The sequence below is a fragment of the Bombus pascuorum genome, chromosome 7, assembly GCF_905332965.1.
Source record: "Bombus pascuorum chromosome 7, iyBomPasc1.1, whole genome shotgun sequence".
NCBI lineage: Eukaryota > Metazoa > Arthropoda > Insecta > Hymenoptera > Apidae > Bombus > Bombus pascuorum.
This window is the reverse complement of record NC_083494.1, coordinates 690,783-713,545: the sequence shown is the minus strand read 5'-3', so window position 1 is coordinate 713,545 and position 22,763 is coordinate 690,783. Positions and strand designations below refer to the sequence as shown.

The 22,763-nt window shown below is 30.0% G+C and overlaps 1 protein-coding gene and 1 long non-coding RNA gene across 5 annotated transcripts; both read right to left on the bottom strand.

Moving 5' to 3' along the window:
* Positions 1 to 66: 66 nt before the first annotated feature.
* Positions 67 to 8,211, bottom strand: LOC132909056 (uncharacterized). Its single transcript, XR_009658487.1, has 3 exons — positions 7,831 to 8,211; positions 1,396 to 1,617; positions 67 to 1,308 (listed from the first exon to the last, which is right to left on the bottom strand). It is a non-coding gene; the product is annotated as an uncharacterized LOC132909056 (long non-coding RNA).
* A 764-nt stretch (positions 8,212 to 8,975) lies between these two features.
* On the bottom strand, positions 8,976 to 21,310 carry LOC132908980 (EH domain-binding protein 1). 4 transcript variants are annotated; one of them, XM_060963492.1, is made up of 18 exons: positions 20,735 to 21,309; positions 19,977 to 20,184; positions 19,717 to 19,898; positions 19,435 to 19,646; positions 19,013 to 19,148; positions 18,696 to 18,929; positions 18,292 to 18,481; positions 17,323 to 17,489; positions 17,018 to 17,240; positions 16,699 to 16,869; positions 15,274 to 15,357; positions 15,067 to 15,180; positions 14,719 to 14,919; positions 14,367 to 14,516; positions 14,030 to 14,247; positions 13,747 to 13,935; positions 13,472 to 13,593; positions 8,976 to 13,367 (listed from the first exon to the last, which is right to left on the bottom strand). In XM_060963492.1, the coding sequence occupies exons 1-17, from the start codon at positions 20,836 to 20,838 to the stop codon at positions 13,512 to 13,514; spliced, it is 2,865 nt and encodes a 954-aa protein (XP_060819475.1). In that variant the 5' UTR covers positions 20,839 to 21,309; the 3' UTR covers positions 8,976 to 13,367; positions 13,472 to 13,511. The 4 variants fall into 4 exon arrangements, with proteins under 4 accessions (XP_060819475.1, XP_060819478.1, XP_060819476.1 ...); XM_060963495.1 differs by lacking the exon at positions 16,699 to 16,869 and having other exon boundaries at positions 20,735 to 21,310; XM_060963493.1 differs by lacking the exon at positions 15,067 to 15,180.
* Positions 21,311 to 22,763: the final 1,453 nt, after the last annotated feature.

Genomic DNA, 22,763 nt, shown 5'->3' with positions numbered 1-22,763 from the left:
AAACTCCTTTATCGTATTACAGAATACAAGTTCCATTTCATTCGTTACACTTCTCGCAAACAGCGTTAAAAATTGCATCTCATTTATTACACCTACGTTATTTTTAGTATTTACATATTTACAATATGCATTTGGCATATTATTTTGCGAGATTCTGGTTGGGTTCGGATCAAGTTCGTGTGCTACGACCACCAGTATGTTTATCGCGAATTTTATGGTAAAACTTTTGAAGAAAAAGCTGTCGCTTTAAATATTCTATGAAGGGCATCGACCCAGATAATTTTATCCTTAAATTTAACGAAGAACTTGAGAAAGTAATTGACAACGCTATGGTAGACGAGAAGGTACACGGAGATTTGTTTAAAGAGAGTCTTGAAAAACAAGTGCTGCAAAACTACAAAAGACGTTCTCCTTGGTGAGAGGAAGGGTGCAAACTACTGGTGGAACGGAGACCTATCCGCACTGAGGGTAAAAACAATGCTATGTAGAAGAAAGATCCAAGGGGTAAGAATAAATAATTCCAATAATGCTGACAAACTAGAACCTTTAACCCTTTCGCTTCGGCAGTTCAGTCCGCTAAAGTACTGTCACGGAAGCACGCGCCAGAAATGCGCACAGTGTGCGTGGTTACTGTATATACGTTTTCCCAAGGCTTAAATAACAATAATTCTTGTAAGAACCGTATATGAAATATCGTTTCACTACCAAAGCATTGAACAGATTTTTTAGCACGAAACAGTATACGATAGTTTGGATGTTTGAAATTTTATTGTTGTCGTTTCAAAAATGAGTAACTTTTAAGAAGTGATTGATCCAATATATCAGTAAAATCAATTGAAAATGTTCTGCCGATAACGAAAAAATATATTATTCACTGGCATTGGTGTATGCCTGATATATGGGCTGCCGAGCCCAGGAAACGTCGCGCGGTCGCTGCTTATACGCGGCACCTGAAGCGAAAGGTTTAAGGATGCAGGAAAATAGCTAAAGTTAGCCTAAAAAGTAGAGGAGAAACATTTTTGCGCTACCCTTGACTGAGACCATTCTTAAGGGAGACTTTACTGGACCGCGATGGCTAGAATGGGCAGGAGAGTACCACCAAAAAATCTTCGTGTCTGCGGAGTGGCGAAAATCCTTGAGGCACGCTTTTCCAGACGAAGCCTGTCCCACGGGTTGATGAAATCGGTGGTGAAATGACCCATGGCAGCAACGAGAATAAAGCGCTCAGCATCGTAGTATAGCGGGATGAAGTGAAGAAGGCCGTCAGACGATTAAACTCCGGAAAAACTGCTGACGTGGATGGGGTACCTGGGCAAATATCGAAATTAGTAGTGGAGCAAAGATTCGGGAAACTCCTAAACATGTTCAACGATATAAATAGAACGGGTAAAATACCAAAAATTTGAAAGGTGGCTACAGTGGCGGTCTTCCCCAAATCTAGGAAGGATCCCCTTCTCTCTACCTCGTTGAGGCTTATTGGTACTCTGCCAGTGTCGACCAAGGTGTGGGAACATCAAAGCCCTCGTCGAGAGGAACCTGAGCCAGGAACTCTTCCTGAGAGTTCCCGAGAAGAGGTACTGTCGACGCGCTATGTGTCGTCCGCGGGATTGCCGACACCTGTAAGAAAAAAAAAAACTAATACGCGTAGTCGTTACTATCGATATTAAAGACGCATTCAATAGCCGGCGAAGCTGAAGCTAAAAAACTACGGCAATTCGATTATCGTTAATCCTTTTAAAAAATCAGAGTGTGGTGGATTTAAACACAGATGTATCTTCGTAAGTTTGTTGTTATGGAACAGAACGTACCACAATGCGATGTAGTTGTATAAATTGCTGTGGGAAATGGTGCAAATGTCGATCTTATGGATATGATAATCAGGTACACGAATCTCCTTCTTCTTCCCTTCTTTCGAATTCACACAATCCCTAACGCTAATTTGCGCATAAATCTTTTTAGATAGAAGCAACAAATTCACAGCAAGAAAGCGACGGAGCACAAATTACGGATGGATGAATCACCACAAATTCTTTCAAAGAATGTAAATCCGCGATACTCTGATATTTTAAAAATGTCTTGCCGTTGATTTATTTGATAGTCTGTTCCGAATTTGACTGTTCTTTATTTATTACTTAATTACTTCATCATCTTTACATCATCGTTTTTCACATTGAATTCCACACTTTACACAGCTATATCGCTTTGTGGTATGTTATGCTCCACAACTTCAAACTTATGAAGATATCTCTGAGTTGAAATCCACCACATTCTAATTCTTTAAAAGGATTTGTAGTGGTATTGCACTGCTTTCTTGCTGCGAATTTGTCGTTACTCGAGAGTGAACTCAAGAAATGATGAATTGTATCATACGTGTTCTGATATAGATGTAACATCAAACAGATGAATAATTTATGATGATAATGAAATATAATAAACAGAAATGTCTATAGCTTATTTTAATTTCTACTAAAAACTCCTTTATCGTATTACAGAATACAAGTTCCATTTCATTCGTTACACTCCTCGCAAACAGCGTTAAAAATTGCATCTTATTTATTACACCTACGTTATTTTTAGTATTTACGTACTTACAATATGCATTTGGTATATTATTTTCTGACATTCGTGTTGGGTTCGGGTCAAGTTCGTGTGCTACGACTACTAGTATGTTTATCGCGAATTTTATGGTAAAACGACTGGAAAAAAAAACTGTCACTTTAAATATTAAACACAATATTTGAGCCACCTTGTTATAGGAAGGACATACCGCGATGCATACGGTGTCAATAATACGGACACACAAAAAACTATTGCGACAGAAACTCGGCGTGTACCAAATGTGCACGAAACCACCTATAAGTATATATTATATATATTATATATAATATAATGTAATGTAATAAATAAATATATATATATATATATATGTATATTATTAAATTTAAATGTAACGCACTGTAACTACATATTATATTCGGTTTTAAATGTTAAATGTAAATAATGAAGTTAATCCACGCTTTCGATTATACGCTCGAGCGTGCTTGTTTAAACTTTACTTCTACGTTAACAAATTACATTTCATTAATTTTTATCCGATGTACCGGTACTGCATGTATTGTACGCCGCTTTATTATATATTTGATAAATGTTATTCCTTCGTACTTATGTACCGATGGTACTGGTTTTTGCAGCGACCTAAACTTTTGGCCTTGTAATTTATAATCTCACAAAATTATTATGTTTTTTCAAATATCTTGTTGCTTTCCACTGAAAGATCATCAAAGTCAACTACTTCAAGAGACATTTTGCCAACAAAACAAAGAATCGTATTCCAAAGTTGTTAACAATTAGATTAACAATTTTTCTGAACGTGATCCGAAGAAAGCGATCCGGGGAACGAAGAGACTCTTCAAATCCTTCATTCTTTTTCTTTTCTCGGAATGGTTTGTATTTGGTTATTTCACTTTCACATGTAGCTTTATTCGTTTAGGGAAAAATTAGAGAATTAAATGCTTTTCGGCTATTAAATAAGGGAACAGCAGCTTTTATTAGTTCTGCGTCTAACGCCGTTTTCGGACTTGACCCGCGTGCAACGGCAATTCCAAGATTCAACCCCAAAGTGCCTTCCTTTTTCTTCCTCCTTCAATAGAAATATGTTTACAGATTATGACCTCTCCACTGTTTAGATCGGTAACTTCTTTCAAGATGAAAGATAGAGTTGTCGGTGAGGTCACGCGAACCACGATGACTACTTTTGAGCTCTTGAGTCAAGTTTTTCCCTAAAGTTAAACCAACGGTAACTTTATTTTTCTCTTCAGAAAACTCAAGCATTATCGCAGTTACTTTTCGAGCGACTTAACGAGTCATAAATGAATCGTTGTCTCATTTATATTGTATCATTCGCGTAACAAATCTTCCGTTAATCCTTACAAGAATTCCTTCGTCGCTGTTAATATCAATTACTGAAATAACGCGACTATAAAAACATAATGCGACACTTGTACATTAAAGCGAAGCGTCTGAAACTTGCCCAAATACTTTATATCTCCAGAGGGATACTATCTTCGAGTTTGACTATTTTATTTTTTTAGTGAATTTAGTGGGAGTATTTCCTTTTTAGTCTTCCTTCTATGAGACTTTTGCTTTCTTCAGCAGCCAACTGGTTTGGGAGTGTTGTCGTTCTTTCCTTGTGTTCTTGCGCGTATCCGCCGATTTTTTCCTTGACCGTTGATATTTTTAATAGTGGCTCATTGCTGCTGTCCCCCATAGCGGTATTCTTTACGCCCAAATATCCACGTAAGTTGTGTACCTAAGTGGAGTCCCAGGTATTTAATTTGTCTTCTTTGTGTTATGTGCAAACTATTTAATTGGATATTTCTTGGCTGTTATGTGTGTAAATGTAATATGCTTGCATTTACTGGGGTTTGCTTTTATTTGTTTATCTTGTAGCCACCTTTTTAGTTTTGTAATGTGTTCTTGTAGTAATGTGACGGTTGTTTCTAGATTAGCGCCTAACTAGTACAGCCCTGTCATCCGCGAATGTAATCTTTCTACGAGAGTTTTGCTCTCTTCAGCAGCCAGTTGGTTTGGGGGTATTGTCGTTCTTTCCTTGTATTTTTCTGCGTCATTACCGATTTCTTCCTTGACCGTTGGTATTTTTAATGGTGGCTCATTTCTGCTGTCCCCCATAGCGGTATTCATGTCAAAGAATCTATTTTTTTTAACGTTATTCTATATATCAGTTGATCGTCGACTGGTCATCTTCGGATCGTTTGTTGTCATCTGTGACTGTTTGGTGAAACTTGTTTCCATACCTTGTATCAAACTGCTCGATGACAATCAAGTTCATCGTTGTTGGAAGAAGCAACAATTATGTGGACTGTGTATGTGCGATCTGCCATACTGATCGCACCAGTCGATTCTTTCTCATGTGCCACTAATAATCTCTCTTGACTTTCAGATACGTAAGAGGACTGTGGCCAAATTGTTTGTAATCGCTTATTTCCATCATCACCGTGGAAATACCTGTTTCTTGGATAATCTTCCTGCGTTTTTCATGTTTGTATTGAAGGCTGCGTCTCAGAGGTGATAAGTAGTTGAAATGAAAATAATTCTAAAAATCATTAATGTTATCGTTAAAATCTGCATAAAAACCAGTACAACTTAAACAAAAAGGACAAGGTATAATTTTCTCATTATCACGCTTAACGTATGATTGAACTAGTTTTCCAGTAAATTTTATATACATAAACTCTTATGAATAATACATATAATGTAATTGGTTAACGTTTAAAACCTTAACGTTTTAACAAAAATTAGTTTTTGTACACTTCTTAATGCATTTAAAACCGAAACAAACAAGTAGTTTGCAGATGTACTACATTATTTTAACTGTTATACTGTATTTATTATTATATTAATATAATATAAAAATAAATAATAATATAATAATAAATAATAATATAATATAATAATAATAATATAACAATAAATATAGTATAACAGTTAAAATAATATATATAATAATATATCGTTTCTCAATATCCCATCATAAAACCCCAGAATTAAATCAATAATACACAAGATATTTTTTAACTAAATTTATCAAAAAGATGTCTTTAACGATATTTGTTTGGTTCGAAGGGACACGTTTATTTTTCTTATAATTTTCTTATACAGGAAGTATCAACCTTATTTTTTATGCCAAAAACTATTGATTTAAGACGTATCTTAACCTTAATTTGTCAGATCTATCGTACGAAGGACGAAGAAAGACGCGAAGCGGTGTTCCTCCGTTAACGTCGCTTTGTCCTCCATACGATACATTTGACAAATCTGTAGCGGTACACGAGTCAGAGGACGATGAAAATCGAGAGCGACTCGTGTTGTTGTTTTGCCCCGGGACATTGATACCGCCTTGAGACACGAAACGTAATCGGGCAAAACGAACGAACGGTCGCCGCTACGTGCAACCGTCGATCAAAGGCGAATTTGAATTTTCCGACTCTCCCCCGCCCACTATAGATAAATGGACGCGATCGCGAGTAAATCAGTTATCATTCGAGTTTCACGAGTTATCATACGGATTATTAACAGTAATTAACGGAGTTGTTGAGTTATCGACTTATTCACGAGCGATCATACACAGTCTTAGCGACGTTTGTACGAGCGTCTCTCGACAGTATTTATATTTATATTTATATTTATTAACTTATTCAATTTATTCGAAATATATTTGACGGGTTGCAACAGCAATCTTTCGTTCACATTTTATTAACCCTCTACACCATCCACCAGAAATCTGTTGAGGTTGACTGATGAATTTGTAATAGAAAAATATATTGATATAAATATATTTATACTTATAGCTTTAAGTATCATGTATAAATTTATGTTGATCCAGATCCTCACTCTCACAGTGTCACGATGCAATAAAATCGATAGGAATCACGTTCATATATTTATAGCAAAAGGACATTACCAAAAATTATTTCCCCTCTTTTAAGTTAAAATTAACCCTAACTGAAATCACGTAGCAGACAGTCATACAAATGAAATCCAATACATATAACTAGTTGAGAATTTGAATTTGTTATTATTAAATTAATTTCGCGCCAAATGTTAAAATTTCAGTAAAGTGAGCAAGAACAGAAAAATGTTTCAACTATATACAAACTAACGAAACATGTAGTTTATCCTATCTTGCAGTAAATGTTTTTTACCACGTGATTTTATTCATTTTTGTAACAGGAAATTTTATACACAGAAATATATTTTTTTAAGAATCGTTACAGCTAGCAAGGATAGAGATTGTGCACAGAAATACTTAAAAGGGGCTGAAAAATTAGTAAAACGGTAGATATGAAAACCACCAAAATATTTTTGGTTTTCTATACATGAATGAGATTGGGAATTTAGATGATGAATATTTATTAAAGTGTTGTCAAGATCTTCACTTACATTTTGATAGAACTTCGATAGAACTTTCGATAGAACTGAAATGTCTGAAGAAATTAAGATGTTCCGGTCAATAACGCAAACCAATTATTTGGCTTTAGATTCGATTGTTGCAAATGGATTTCCTTATTTAGGAAAGAACGAAAAACGAGCATCATCGCAACCTCTGTGTGAATTTGTGGTACCCAAACTTATTGAACCGTATAGTATGAAGGAAGTACTGTAACGACCGACAATTTTTTTACAAGTTTGTCACTGGCATGTAAATTATTCGCCTAAAGAACCACACTAGTTGGCACAATACGCGGAAACAAAAGAAAACTCCCAAAAATTTGTAAAACGAAGGATACCGTGGCTCGCTTTTGTATCGGTCGATCAAATGAGATTACACTGACAATTTATAAAAGTAAGCCGAAAAAGAAAGTTTTTATTCTGAGCTTAAAACATAAAACAGGCAAAATTGGAAAAAGCGAAAAGAGCTTACCTGAAACGGTCGAATTTTATAATAAAACAAAATTTAGGGTAGATACAGCAGACCAAGTGGCAAGAAAATATAGCGTGAAGTCGGGATCAAGAAGATGGTCACTTCAAGTATCTTTTAATATTTTAAAATATAATAAAATTTAAGATTTAAGATATAAATGTCTGTATTTTATATAAAGAAACCACAGGTTTTGAGGTTTTATATCAAGATTTTATATCAACTAATAAATAAAGCAGAGACAAGAAAATATTACTAGCCACGGGTATAATAAACACCTAACCAAAAATCAAAAATTCTACGTAATATAACCAGTCACCCGTGTCGAATCGGACCTTTTATTCTGCGATATGATTCGCATGTCCAAAGAAACAAAAATGCATGCGACTTACGTTTAGATGGGACGAATATTGTGTCATTGATATCATCACGGTTCAAGGGAAGTTTTCGTGAAGCGACGAAGCCATCAAATTAGAATCGTCGAGTCCCATGGAGGAAACGCAGGCTGGAAGAAATCTATAAGAAAGCATAAAATATTATATACAATTTGTTACTAAGGACAGCTTTAATTATTTGGTAAATTAATTGCAATTAATAATTAATAAATTAATGAGTCAAATAATATTGTTATAACGGTACTGCATCTCGAGACAATTTTCAAATTCAACATAAGCGAAAAGTAAAGCGCGTTTTATTTGTCAATGAAACGATTTCTCTCCGAAAAGATGCTTGCTCTTCGATAGACCAAGCAGTTCTACCATCGACTCGTCTCGATCGAGAGTTCGGCAAAATCTAGAGTTCGAGTGGAGATGCTGATTGGCTAATTACCGAGCGCAAAATCCAATTAGTATGCTCGTCTGGAGCAGTCCTTGAGGACAAGGTCCTGATGGAAAAAACGTCAACAATACCGGACGAACGCCAGACTTCGAGGCTATTTTTTTAACATATATAACAGGTGAGATATGGTAACTAGATTATTTGTTGTCTAAGATATACTGTTGGATTAGAAAATTATTTAGCCAAATTTTCATAAGCGTTACAATTATGTTATTACGTATTAATTATTTATTATCGAATTATAAGGATTTATTTCAGAATATAGAGTTAGTCCTTTACATACGAGGATCATGATCTCATAACGATCTTACACCGGTGACGCTGTGCGATTTGGAAAGTATAGACGTATTTCTAACTTCCTTTTTGCTCATCAAGCAGTATATGTAAAAAATGTAAACAAGTAGATATTTATTTTCTAAAATTAGAAATATTACTATTGCAGGTTCCCACCATTTCAAATGTATATTTCGCTCTTAAAAGCTGCCTTTACTGCCAAATTCGTTTTTAAAAATTATATCTTTACTTTTTTACTTTAATTATACTATGTTCTATGAAATTATCCATAAAAATTAAAAATAAAGGTAAAAATTAAACCTAAACATGTAAGCTTTGCTTATTATCATTCCAAGTATCACATCAATTCACATATTATATAATTCCAGTTGTATGGAAAGGCTGTATAATAAATATTATAAAAATGTTTCCTTATGTTTTGTCGTAGTGCTTTATTTCTTTTTATTTATGGAGAACTACTGTGTTTTGACATGCTACACATTTGACTTTTCACATGAAATAATTTACAAGTTAATCAACTTTTTTCCATATTATATTGGCAAGAATTGTCATTGCTTTTATAACTTTAATATATTGTAGTCAGTATTTTTTAATAGTAACGAATAAAATAAATTAAAATTACTTTAGTACAACATTACATAACGATACAAATTGTATCATTGCTTTTATAACTTTAATATATTGTAGTCAGTATTTTTTAATAGTAACGAATAAAATAAATTAAAGTTACTTTAGTACAACATTACATAACGATACAAATATGAAAACGTTTTTATGTTGGAACATATATACAAAGTATCTCGAAATTAAGCAACGAATATAATTATAATATTTCGATTAAAGATATATTGCACTTAATTTAATATAAGTACAAAAAGAAAAAGAAAGAGAGAAAGAGAGAATTTTATAACATTGTAACTTCATTTCTTAACACATTGCGTACGGGTCACGAGATATCTTTTTATGTTTTCAATGTTTTCATATTTTCATGTTTTTTCGATTTAGCAATTCGATGACTTAGCAAACAGAAACCAATGTTTTTGTTATGTTACCAGGATAATAAAGCCTTGCGTTCTTGTGACAAATGATTAGCAAAAAAACTGAATGTTGACATTCCAAGGATGTAAAAACAATCAGTCAGTATAGTCAGTACATCGATAGATCTGTGTCGATAAAAAATGTGCGCGCTAAGAGAGCCTGGGAGCGCGTTAAGCGCGTATAGCGCCGTGCGCAATGTGTTAATTTAAATATTTCACTGTTCCAATTTTATATTTTAAAATAAACATATACACTGTACTAATTTAATTATATCAATCGCCTTAAGAATATGTTATTTATTGAACTATTAATTCAATATTGATTAAATAATTATTACGAGATACGCTGCATATTCACAACTCTGTGATACATACACATGTCTTATAATTATTAATCCTGTATATACACAATTTACCGCTCTCACGTGCAGATATAAATATTTTCAGACATTGAAATAAATTATTGCTACATTAGTCATATAAATCGGACATTTTCTGTTACGATATTCGATAAATTAGTATTAGAATAGATACAGTAAAGTAAAGAAAATTTAACAGTCACGTTTCAATATTGCAGTTTGATATTTTTCGGTACGTTTTGCGTTATATATATGTCCTAACAATTACCAAGAATATTGAAAAATTTTCATTATTTTAAAATATTGTAAAGCTTTATTATGTACAATAACATTCACTATATAAGGATTAGAAACGCATGAAAGTTAACAAAAACGATTCTTAGCTTATTTAAATTTTTTTTCATTATTTTTTATATGTTATTACTGAAATCAAATGTATCTGGTTTGCATACATATTAACATCAAAAGTAAAATTCAGTACTTTTTACCACCAAACTGAATTTATGGAACATGAAGCACATTCTATTTTATATGTGCATATTTCATGAAAGCATTGCTTTCTATGTATTTGATGATCGATTATGGCAGTTACATTGAGTATGATATGCCTGCACCAATCCCATTATATTATGTTAACTAAGTTTTATTAGCTTAGATTTCTTTACTTTGTAAAGTAACAGTTGCTTAGTGCTTCTTGAGTATTACTTTTATATGTATATTATAAAATTGTTAAATAAAAATAAATTTTATATTGCAAGGCAAAAGAATTATGTTATATGCACATTGCATACTTATTCTTTACTTAATCTCTGATGTTACAGTTTCTTAGTAGCCATATTAATGACATTAATGAAAAATTAATTATAGAAATTCTTTTAAAAAATTAATTAAATAAATCCATTTTATTACATGTGTGTGTGTGTGTATATATGTATACAGGGCAGGGCTGAAGGAACTATTAAGTAGATAGAAGGTTATTTTTTATGTAAAAATAAATCAAAAATGTAGAATAAAATTACATTAATTGTCAAGAAAATCCATTTTGATGCTATAGTTCCTATTGTTTCTATATAAACTGTCTGCGAAATTTTGCACATATTATTAGATTCAAGAAAGAAATCAAATCTTGAATAAAAAGGTTCTATTCAACATTTTCGATTTATTTTTGTATAAGGAATGACTTTCTACCAGTTGATACAATGCTTTCGCTATTGTGTACATGTAGCAGATTACTAAGTACAAACTTAAAATTTCTTATCTAGTTTTGAAACATAAACGAATATACAATTGAGATAAGCTGTCTCCTCTATGATTAAGAAGAGCTGTTTAAGTCTATGATTAAGAAGAGCTGTTTAAGTCTATGATTAAGAACCTCAGAACAGTTGAAAATAAAAATTCATATTAAAAAAGAAAATAGAATGATACTAAAAAATATCATATATTTCTACACTATTTATATGTACTTTTATACATTTGTACACTTGAAAAGTGCAATTATGCCCTTTTATATAGCATTTTATACCTTATGGATATCAATCTAATTTTTCTTTATAAAAAAATATTAAGTTAATTATGTTCCAAAAATTATTTCAATTTTCAATTTTCTTTATTATTTCTGTATATAGCAGATGTAGTAATATACCATTATTATGTATCTATAAACATGAACCAATTGTTCATATTGAACATTGTAAAATATTTTTTCATAAAGTAATTAATGAGATAGTTGAGCTGTTTTCTATAATAGCAATGTTATGATACACAAAAATATTCAATAAACATAAAATTGAAAAAATCTTTAAACTAATAGATTTAGGACATAAATACTTTCGTTCATTTGAGATCAGGATCTTATAAAATGATCCTCAAAATCCTCGGATCCTTCCAGCACATTTTGAAATACCACTGACCCAGTCTGTAAGTTACTTGGTTTTTATCTTTAAATCAATGTCAATTTTAACGTTTAAGCAATTTACTCATTATTGCCTCTATATAACATTATTTCTTCAATTTTTTTGACGCTCATTAATAAATCCTTTTTCCAATGCACATTCAATATAACCAACTTTTGCTATTATAAATATGTTCCTGAAGAACATAATTTATTACAATTCACAAGACAATTGCATTACAAGACAACAGAATTTCCTCTTGAAAAGCACTTTTCAAGTAGACTAACTTATTGAGGCAATATAGAAATATTTGCAGCATCTAACAGAGTATTTAATTTTCGTTTATAACATACTCTTTCATGTTCCTCTGTTTTAAGAATACAGCTTGTCCCAGTTGTGTAAGATACCCTGTATATACACATAAAATACATTGCTAAAATTACGCGTTACGTAATCAAAGCTATAGATAAATGGAATATGCATATTAATTGTCCTATGTTTGTCCTTAAGTTTGTGAATGAATTATGAATTTTTGGCAATTTAATTTTTGGTTATTTTATTTAACATTAATTAAAATATCAATGAATCTGGAAAAGCATATTTAATAGAAATAAAATTTTGAAATAATAATTATTGTATAATTCATTTCATTACTTTTGAGGAAAAGAAATATACGATAATATTTTATGTATCCATGAATGTACAAAATTAATTAGGCCTCATATATCATTAATATGGAACCCAGGAATTAATAATGAATATGATACTTTCTATTCATAATTGCATATTATACAATGCTAAAATGACAAATATTTCATAGGCAAATAAACGATTACTTGAATAAAAAAATTAGGATATTTTTATATGGCACAAAATAGACATAATCCATTAAAATCTTTCACAAAATTTTCCATACTATTTTGTAATAACTAATTTCTTTCTTCTTCCTCAAGTGACATATGTATCTTTATATGTAACTTTTCAAGTTACTTATGTATTATTTAATACTGCTTAATTGCAGATATGACATTATATGTTGCAACATTTCTTTTTATATTCTTTCGTCATTTATCGAGATTCAAGCACCTTCTTTAAATTAGCAGTTTTATACGTACCGTATTTTTCTACTATTGCCTTTATAATAAGACATTAGAATCACAAATAAATCGAACTATAACCAAAATTCATTTTTTCTAGCAACATATTCTTTTTACATATAATCTTTGCAACCTCGTAATAGGCTTCATTGATCTTATGTATTTCTTCGACGGACCGGTTTTTATTTTGAACCTAAAACTACTACAAAAAGTAGCATTTTGTTTATGCAGTACTTAATAAATTTGTATAAATATAAAACACGGGTTGTGTACAACTTGTATACAGTTCATAGTATAAAATAAGTTTTTAAATATTAATGTTTTACAGATTATAAAATTCTCGATTTTATCATCTTTGAGAAAAATTTTATTATGTGTTTTCTTTGGCAACCCCACAGCAAAACGAATCGTACCTAAAATTATTTTTAGTTAAAGATCACTTAACTGTTGTTTGGGAAAGATTTTGTATTATCCATTTTTTAATTAAAAAATGTCTGTAATATTTAAGAATACTTACTTGTCACTTTCGTCGTATTGACAGGAATAAAATTACTCTTTCATTGTATCATACAATTTTTATTTCTTTGAGCTAATCCAGCTCTAGATAAGTTTCGCTCTATTTCGTCATCATCTTCAATACTAAAATATAATAATAATAAAACAAAATGTAACATAACATTCACAGAAAAAACAATCCATAAAATCAACTTTTAATGTCTATTAATTATATTATACTTATTATATTATGTAATTTTAATAGAATTTAAATATAAATTAACCTTCTATACTTACGCTCTTTCTTGTGTATCAAGATGATGAACTAATTCATCTCTTTTATTTACTATTGAAACTAATTCTTCTAACAGTAAATTTTCTCTCATTTTTTGTTCAGGAGTTTTTCTCCACTCTTCTACTGCTAATATGCTTCTCAATTCACGATTTAACAATTCAAAACGTCGCTCTAGATCATCTTCTTTTTCTCTAAAGTATATTACAAATGATAAAAGAACAATACAACAAATATCCAAACAGTATTCAAGATGATTAATAAAATACCAAAGACATAATTACTTACAATATATTCAATTGCATTTGCCTTCTCAATAATGCATTTTTTTTATTGACAAGCGTAAACCAAAGAGACATTAGTCTTTCTGTTTCATCCTCATTATCGCTTTCCATTGCAGCTCGAAGTTGCTTCTCAAGTTTACCAGCTTGAATATCTATTTGAGTTTGTTCTCTTTCTAATGCTTCTAATTCATTTTGAATATATGATGTCATATCTTTTCCCAGCTATGTATGAAATGATTCATAAGATTTGATTCTAACTTAATTAATTTTAATTTAATTCTAACTTAATTAACTTTAATTCTAACTTAACTTAATTCAAAATAAATTAATTTAAACCATACCCCTCTGAGTGTATATGAAGTACCATCAGGGCTAGTTTTATCTGGTGAAATTCTCTCTATTATCTTAGAGAACGAGAATAGAGGAGAACCAGTTTTTTTCTCTGCATCTATTACATTCGAAGTTCCTAGAGTGTTTCCATTATACTCAGACTGAAATATTTATTGTATATAAATTTATATCTCTTATAATAAATATTAAAAGTTGTGCTTTGTCATGAGTGATGTAAAGAACATAAATTTCTATTCATTGATGGAGTAAGAGCATTAGAATTCAAATCATTTAATAATTTTTACTCTATACATACATATTTAAATACAGAAGTATTAAATTTTGAACAAAATAATTACCTACCTTTGTACTAAATTTGTCACCTGGAGTAGACGGTGTGATACTACGTCTTGGACTATTATTCTGATCATCTATCGATCGTCTCTCACTATTATTGTCATCATTAATTTGATTTGAAGTAACATTAACACCCATTTTTACTTCCGCTATTAAACGTCTTGCTCTTTCACGTAATTGTTGCTGTCTTTCATCATCATTTTGGCTCTATAAATTAAATGTTATAAAATAAAATGTTTCTTAATTCAAAGGACAATCTGATTAGAAATGACAAAATTAGTGTAAAAGGTATGAAACTAAATGAATGTACACAACTATTCTACACAAAATAATAACACTGAAAAAAAACAAAACCTCAATAGGATAAGCAGCAGTGGAAATAAGGCCAGTTGACTTTGTATGATTCCTAGCCTGCTCTAATAGTTGCCTGGCACGTTCTCTTAATTCGTCATGTCGACTGACTAATGGCTAATATAAAAAAAAAAAAAAAAAAAGAAAGAAAAATAGTAAATTAGTTGTGACACTACAAAAAAAATTGGTAAGTATGAAGAAAGTAATTACATGTTGAGAACGTTGTTCTCCTTGTGGTGATGATACACTCTGATATTCAGTACGATTACCCCTTTCACAAACATTAACTGAATCCTACAAAAAGAAGATAAATAAAGTTAGTTCAATTACTAAACTATTGAAAATTTATCCTACTTTAAATGTTATGATTTACATTAAGAATATAATCTGCAAATCAACATTCACATACAATATGCATGTATATATACATATACATATATATATATATGTAATTTATTATAAATACTAAATATGTAAATTTTTCATACCCATGTATTTAAATATATTTACATGCAAAATATACATATAAACATATATGAGCATAAAATATGTTGAGCAAATAATACATCTGAGCGTAGCATAAATAAATACATTTTGATGTGTGGACATTTTTCGTACTTTGGTATGAATAATAAGTGCAATTTACTGGAAATGCAAATGAGCAGATGGAAATACGACCATCTTTCATGAACTTCTGTCTAACAATAATTAACTTTATAAGTCATTGTGATCTTTGTAAATTTTTAGCGTAATATGTGATTCTTAAATGAGTGGACATAATACCGCCGAAAAATATCCTCGCCATATTGCATAAGCGAAATTTACACATTTATATCAAAGCGTAAAATCTCATTAACCAGAGTCACTAGTATTTTATATTATTTAAAGCGGTTGTTAGTTTTTGGCAGTTGTTAATCGTTTTATTAAAGTATTATAATTAAAATATTTTGAAATGAATAAACATTTCAAAACAAGAATTTATACTACATCTATACCATTTTCTATACTCACTATACTCACATTTATACTACTTTCAAAATAAAAAAAAGCAGTACAAGTGTAGACACGTGAATTCAAATACTGCTTTAAAATTATAGATAAGATATCTTTATAACTAACTATTTCCAAAGAAAAGTAGTTTAATACTTTTTCATTAAAAATTTTGTACACCAATCAGTATATAAAAAGATTGACGATTCCATTCAAAAATAAAGTTGCTCTTTGAAACATCTCCAATTTCAAAACAGACTTTTGTGCTATACGACGTATTGAACTATGACCTATTACTGAATGTCATCAATTCTATCACTTCCAACTATTTCGAAGCTGTAACTCTATCCCGACGTACAGAAAACCTGATATATTATACCTAAATATCTCTCCTCTTATGTATAAAAATACGACAGTATTACACACAAAGCTTTTATTTTTAAGAAAGATGAAACTAAAAATTTCGAAACAGTTTTTGCATTTGATATACATTATAAGAAGTTGTTGGGAAGTCCTAATACTTTGAGATTACATAAAAAAAATAAACAAAGATGAATTGCTAATGTAGTGTATAAAGGAGATAATATAAACTCAATTATGTAGCTATATAAAATTCAGATACTTAAACAATTCAAAAATACTAACATTATACATTGATGTTTCTGATTTGTTAATTGAGATTGATTGAGACCACTTTTCATCAATTATTTGAATATTTTCCTCTTCTTCATCAGACCCAAAAGGATCTGTTAATTGTCGACGAGTCATTAATATAGGGCGTTGCTGTGCTTGTGATATTCTTGGTGGAGATTTACTCTGTGTATATAATTAATAATAAAATGATGTCAATCACAAAATACCTCCTTATCACTCATTTAAAAAATAGTTATTTATAACGGTGACATATAAATGTAACATAACAATACATAGAAATTATTTATCCATTATAAATTTACTTATATACCTTTTCTCTAGATGAGTACTTTTCTTTAGTTGGTGACAATACTTTCTCCAGAATACTTTTTGAACTTGCTAGTATAATATCTTTAACATCCTTAACACTTGATGGTGATTTATCCTTATTGCATTGATCATGATCTTGATTTTCCATATTCAAACTTAGATGCAACTTATTTTTTAAGGAATCAATATTAATGTCCTCTTTCTTATTATCAAATGGATTTGATCTAGAGAAAAATATTGTATCTTTATTGTCTTTCCTAATATTTCAAAAAAATTAAAAATATTAATAGTATAATAAAGACATACCGTCTGTTGCTATCAGTTTTATTATTTTTATGTTCCATTTGATCTTTTTTACGTAAATTAATTATTTCCTGACCAAACAGTTGCACACTTACATCTGAATTATTGTCTGTATTAAATCTTCCAATCATGTAAGATGATTCATCTGTAGTTTTACCTATCTGATGTACCTGAAAATATGAAATAATTTTTTTTCTGAAGAAGTGTACAATAGTTTTTATACTGTACATGTGACTTTCTAGATATTTAATAAATTATATGCATAACTTGATCACAAATGCATAGTATACTTTGTGTACAGAAAATTAACATAATAAATAAATACATACATGTGTGTGTGTGTGTGTGTGTATAAATGTTTTTTATTTTATAAATTTGCAAGTGTAATTATATGAAAAATCATGATGGAGTAACGTTACATTTGCTAACTTTATATTTGCTCAATAAAGAAGTAATTTTAAATATAGAATGAGAGATCATGATTAATGTATGTATTGGAGACAGAATTGAAGATCCTTGTGATTCAGTACATTAAAGAGTATTTACAGAATTCAATGTTGTTATTTTATTCAGAATGAATAAATTTGATTTTATGTAATTTTTCTATAAAAATGGAAAACAAATAAAAAAAACAAAAACAAATAAAAAACAAATAATAGCAAAGATGATAATTTAATTCTGTAAAAAAAGAAGAAAGAAAAAATACTATAAGAGATATTGAGAGCAGAATTAAATTCAAATGGACATTCTTAAAAAGGCAGTAAAAGGCTCAAATTAAATCCCTGTAGAAAGGGATTTAAACTTCTGTTTAGTACAATTGAACAGATCATATCTTTTTTTGACAGATTGCTTCATATTAAAATCAAATTAGATATATATAAACAACTACTCCTTTGGATTTATGGACAATATAATTAAAAAAGTTAATTATAAATACAGAAAAATAAGACATCAATGAAATTTGTTAAATACCTCTAATTCATGACCAGTAAAATGTGCTCTCAATTGATACAAGTAAGTCATTACAGCTAATTTATCAGGTACAGTTAGTATATCCATATCTGCTGGTTCTATTACTCTAGGTATACCAAGAGCTTCTCCAGCATCAAATGCTTTCTTACAGTTACCCTTTACATCATGTGGTAATAGTGAATCTATGTCTCTGAAAATTATTATTAAAATACTTATCAGAAAACAGTGTAGTATTATTTTTATTAAAATTAAAAATAAATAATTTACAATGAAATGTAATTTTAAACTATTCATTTGTAAAAAATCATTCTATTGATCTTTAATATTATTAAGCTATTTTATATTTTTGTATTATTATATTTAATATTATTAAGACATTTCGAGATGCATTTTCTAATACATACATAAGATCTGGTCTGAAATGGTGTATTATTGAACAAAATGCCATTCCATTCCTCCAAGATGTTGTAAGATTGGTAACTTTTACACCAGTATAATCTTTAGTTACCTCTTTACACCATTCCAATAAATCCTGACCCGGAGTAATTTCTTTTAATCTAGGAATATTGGCATCATTCTTTTTTAGTTCTAGTGGTTGTAGTGGTAATCTTACTAGTGTACTATGTTCAATATTTTTACTGCAATAGTAATGAAACATTTATTAAAAATATTAAATTGTGGAACAATGAATCTTAATTTTTCTGATTAATTATTAACATACTTGTTTTCAACAGTAATAGTATCCTTTAAGGGTGATTTTTCTTTGAAAGAATCGCCAATACCTGATAGACTAACATCACGCATGATGTGATCACTATCATTTACAGGAGTAGTATCATCTTTTGATAAACTTGCCACTGCAAAATGTGCATTATGATTAAGATATGAATTAATGGTACATTGTGTATATTCTACAAAGTTGAAAAGATTACTAGGAGAATGGTACAAGGATAAAGGAGATACTACTCTCTATCATTCAATGTCAAGCGTTGCTACATTGTTTTATTTGTATAAGTGACATTTTCAGCCAATGAGAGCTTATCCATATAATTGGGTCTATCAGAAACAACTGATCAGACTCCCATTCCTTTGACTAGTCATCTTTTCTCTGCACAAAACAAGTATTTAATATTTGATTCATACCGCTTATTGGAGTACTAGGCAATTCACTTTCAGTAAGACTACTTGTCATTAAGTCAAGCTGAGCAGAGATATCTAAAATTTCATCAATGTTTTTTCCAGATATTTCTTCAACGTCTTCCGGTATATCTTCATTATCAAAATCATCTAAAGGTGCAATATCGCTATTGTTATTAACTGACATCAAACTGGCCATACTCTGCATATCTTCATCCCTGATTGAAAATTATAATGAATATTAAATTTAATTAACTATAAATCAAACCTTAAAAAACATTTTCTTACGTTGCTTTTCCTTCTCTTAAGAAAACACAAGATAAAGTACATTCTAGTGCAGCACTAACAATCTTTTTTGATGTTGGCTTCAAATCCAATTTAAGCTGTTGTTGACTAGATTCTAATGTCGCATATTTTTTCATATTTATATTTGTTGCAGCTACATGTCGTCTTTTACCAGTAGAAGAAACCTAGTTGTATTATATTAATGTATTAATCCATATTTAACATAATAATATTTGCAAATGTCTGTATTTATTCTTTCTTACATCTTCGATGACAAATGTCCAATCTTTATCTTCCAATTCATGGGTCCTTGGATCTTTAAACAAAGTTACAGAAACTGTATGATTATCAGGAACTGCCCAACTAATAACACCTTTTAGTGGGTCACTTAAGCTAGGTTCCCAATCTAGTGGTTCTGAACTAACTCTTCTACTACGTCTTGTCCATACAACACTTAGTTTGTTTGGTTTCCTATATAATGTTAGAATATAGTTTCTGGCGTATTTATGTATGTTTATGTAATATAAAATAGTTTCTAATAATATTTGTATGCATCATATATCTTCTATACAAAACAGCTAAAATATGTTATATACATAAATATGCTATAGAGATAAAGCTATAATTAATAATAAGAGTTATATTTTATCAATTATTTTTTCACATTGTTGTTTACTATAAATATTGTCACAGAGTCATAAGTATTTATTTATTTATTTATAATGGATATTTAATATCTTAAACCAGTTATATTGTGTAAGCACATATGCTTGTGTGAAATGACAGAATATTACACTTTTTCTGCAATGTTCTAATTTAGTATGATAATTCCTTTTCAAATAAATTTGTGGATACATGTATATACAAAGTTTTGAATAACAATATATTAATAGCATTTTATGTAATAATGAAATGTTTCGTGTACGTGTTCCTTACGATATATTAAGCACAAAAAAGAAACACTTATGATAAATATTGATTCATGTTAGTAATGTTGAAAAAATATATATATAACACTCACCATTTTGTTGTCGTTTCTAAACTGACTTCATGATACGACACGGTGAATTGAAATTTCGCGGCTCTCTTGTTTACCCGTTGTAATCGTTTCCAGACGGAACTCATTTTTTATTGAACTATTTTTTCAATGATCTTTACAGTATTTCCAACTTATAATGATTCACGAACGTTTCGGCTATAACACATCATCTTTCGTCGAAATTATGGAAATTGAGAAATCAGTTACTCTCTCTCTCTCTCTCTCTCTCTCTTGCAAAATATACGAATTAACTTTTATCTCTTTGAAGTTATTAAAGTATAAATTAGTAAGATACTCTAATCATTCATATATATGTGACATTTTCACTAATGTAATATGAACAGCAGCATATATTTCCTTATTCATTAATTCATGAATTTTTCAAGATATTACACATCTCATTATTTCGTTATAGACGCAGTGTTACCTACGCACAAAACAATATATTTTGATAGCACACTGATTAACAAAACCTACAACCACAAGATTAAAAACTTTCTGAATCAACTCGACCTCATACTCTGACGAAAGTTTCGTCACGAAACCTTCCAACTTATTGATCTCGTACTACACGACTCTATGATAAGAAACTTGGTTATAACAAACTGAATAGATTTTGTTTAATAATAATTTTTAAATTCGCATAGTTTCAAGAGGATCGAATTGCAATCTTAATAAATTTTGTTAAATATATATAAAGTTAACAATTACAACTCTTTTTATAAGAGACTAATTTTATTCTGTTAATATTAATCTTTCTATTGATATTAAGTAAAATTAATATTAATTATATATAATAAAGACATGTATTATAAATAAGTAATCTAATATATAAATAACACATTTAATCTAAATAATTCATACATTAATGTCGTTGTAGTTGTAGAACCTAGAGGCTGTTACTAACTTCGTGTCATGATTCAACTGAAACATCGTCTCTAATCTTTATTTATTTTATGAATTTGCGCATGCTCGTTCGTTTAAAATCAAATTTGAAAATTACAATTCTATACTTTAAATATTGACTCCTTAGTTAACTCCACAGAGTACGTTTCTCCGGCAGTTGCTCAACAGTTGTTTGAGAGATAATCCATATCCTTATAAAAATGAAGCTAAAAGACCACAGTATTAATTTTAAAAAAAGACTTTAGAGAAAAAGAAAGATAATGGAAAGACCTACTGAGTAGGGGAAAATAATTCTTTCTAAAACATGTAAATGTCATTTTTATAACTAAGTTTAATACTCTATAATTGTTTATTATATATTTAAAATATTTTTAATAAAGGAGGATAAAAAATTACTTTTCTATAATGGTGGATGAACATACTAAACCAACTTAGTTCGAATTGCTTTGAACAACAGTTGATTCGAATAAATCATTGTTGTCGATGTATTCGAAATTATGCGGTTTCGAATGGAATAGCTACATGTGAACGTTTATAAAAATTATAAATTAGAAAGGAGAAGAAAAACAATTCTATTTTTCGTTGGAACATATTTTCTTATCCTTAGCGTTAAACAAAAAAGACTCGTCGGTAACGTCGAGCGTGTACGGTTCAAGTCGACAAGTTCCTGGAAAAGATGTTTTCAATAGTGACCTTATTTGGCAGATTATTGTAGTTATTGGGATTTGTAACACGTGAATCTCTATTGAAATTTCTTTTTGATGAGATTTGGAAGCTTAATAGTTCGTAATATAATAGTATAATTTCTTAAATTGCAACATTTTTTGCGTAAAAATTTTTATATCATATCGATGAGATTTTTCCGATTAAATTAAAATCAAATTTACAGTTAAGCAATGTTTTCTATGGTGGTAATTTAGCGGACTAGGCAAAATTAAGGTAGATTTCTGCTGTTTCGCGTAGTGAGAGAGTATTAGATTTTGGATATCGACTGTCGCTATAAACCCATGCACTGTACTGTGAAGTGGCGTCGTTACGGGCAATCTGCGAAGTTGGTTGAGAGGCTACCACAAATTTATGTGACATAGGCCATACGCAGCAACTA

Coding starts and splice junctions, on each gene's coding strand:
- LOC132908980 (XM_060963492.1), bottom strand. CDS start 20,838: ATGAGTTCCGTCTGGAAACGATTACAACGGGTAAACAAGAGAGCCGCG. Junction 20,185..20,734: donor TTAGAAACGACAACAAAATG/GTGAGTGTTATA, acceptor AACATTATATAG/GAAACCAAACAAACTAAGTG. Junction 16,870..17,017: donor AGTACTCATCTAGAGAAAAG/GTATATAAGTAA, acceptor TTATATACACAG/AGTAAATCTCCACCAAGAAT.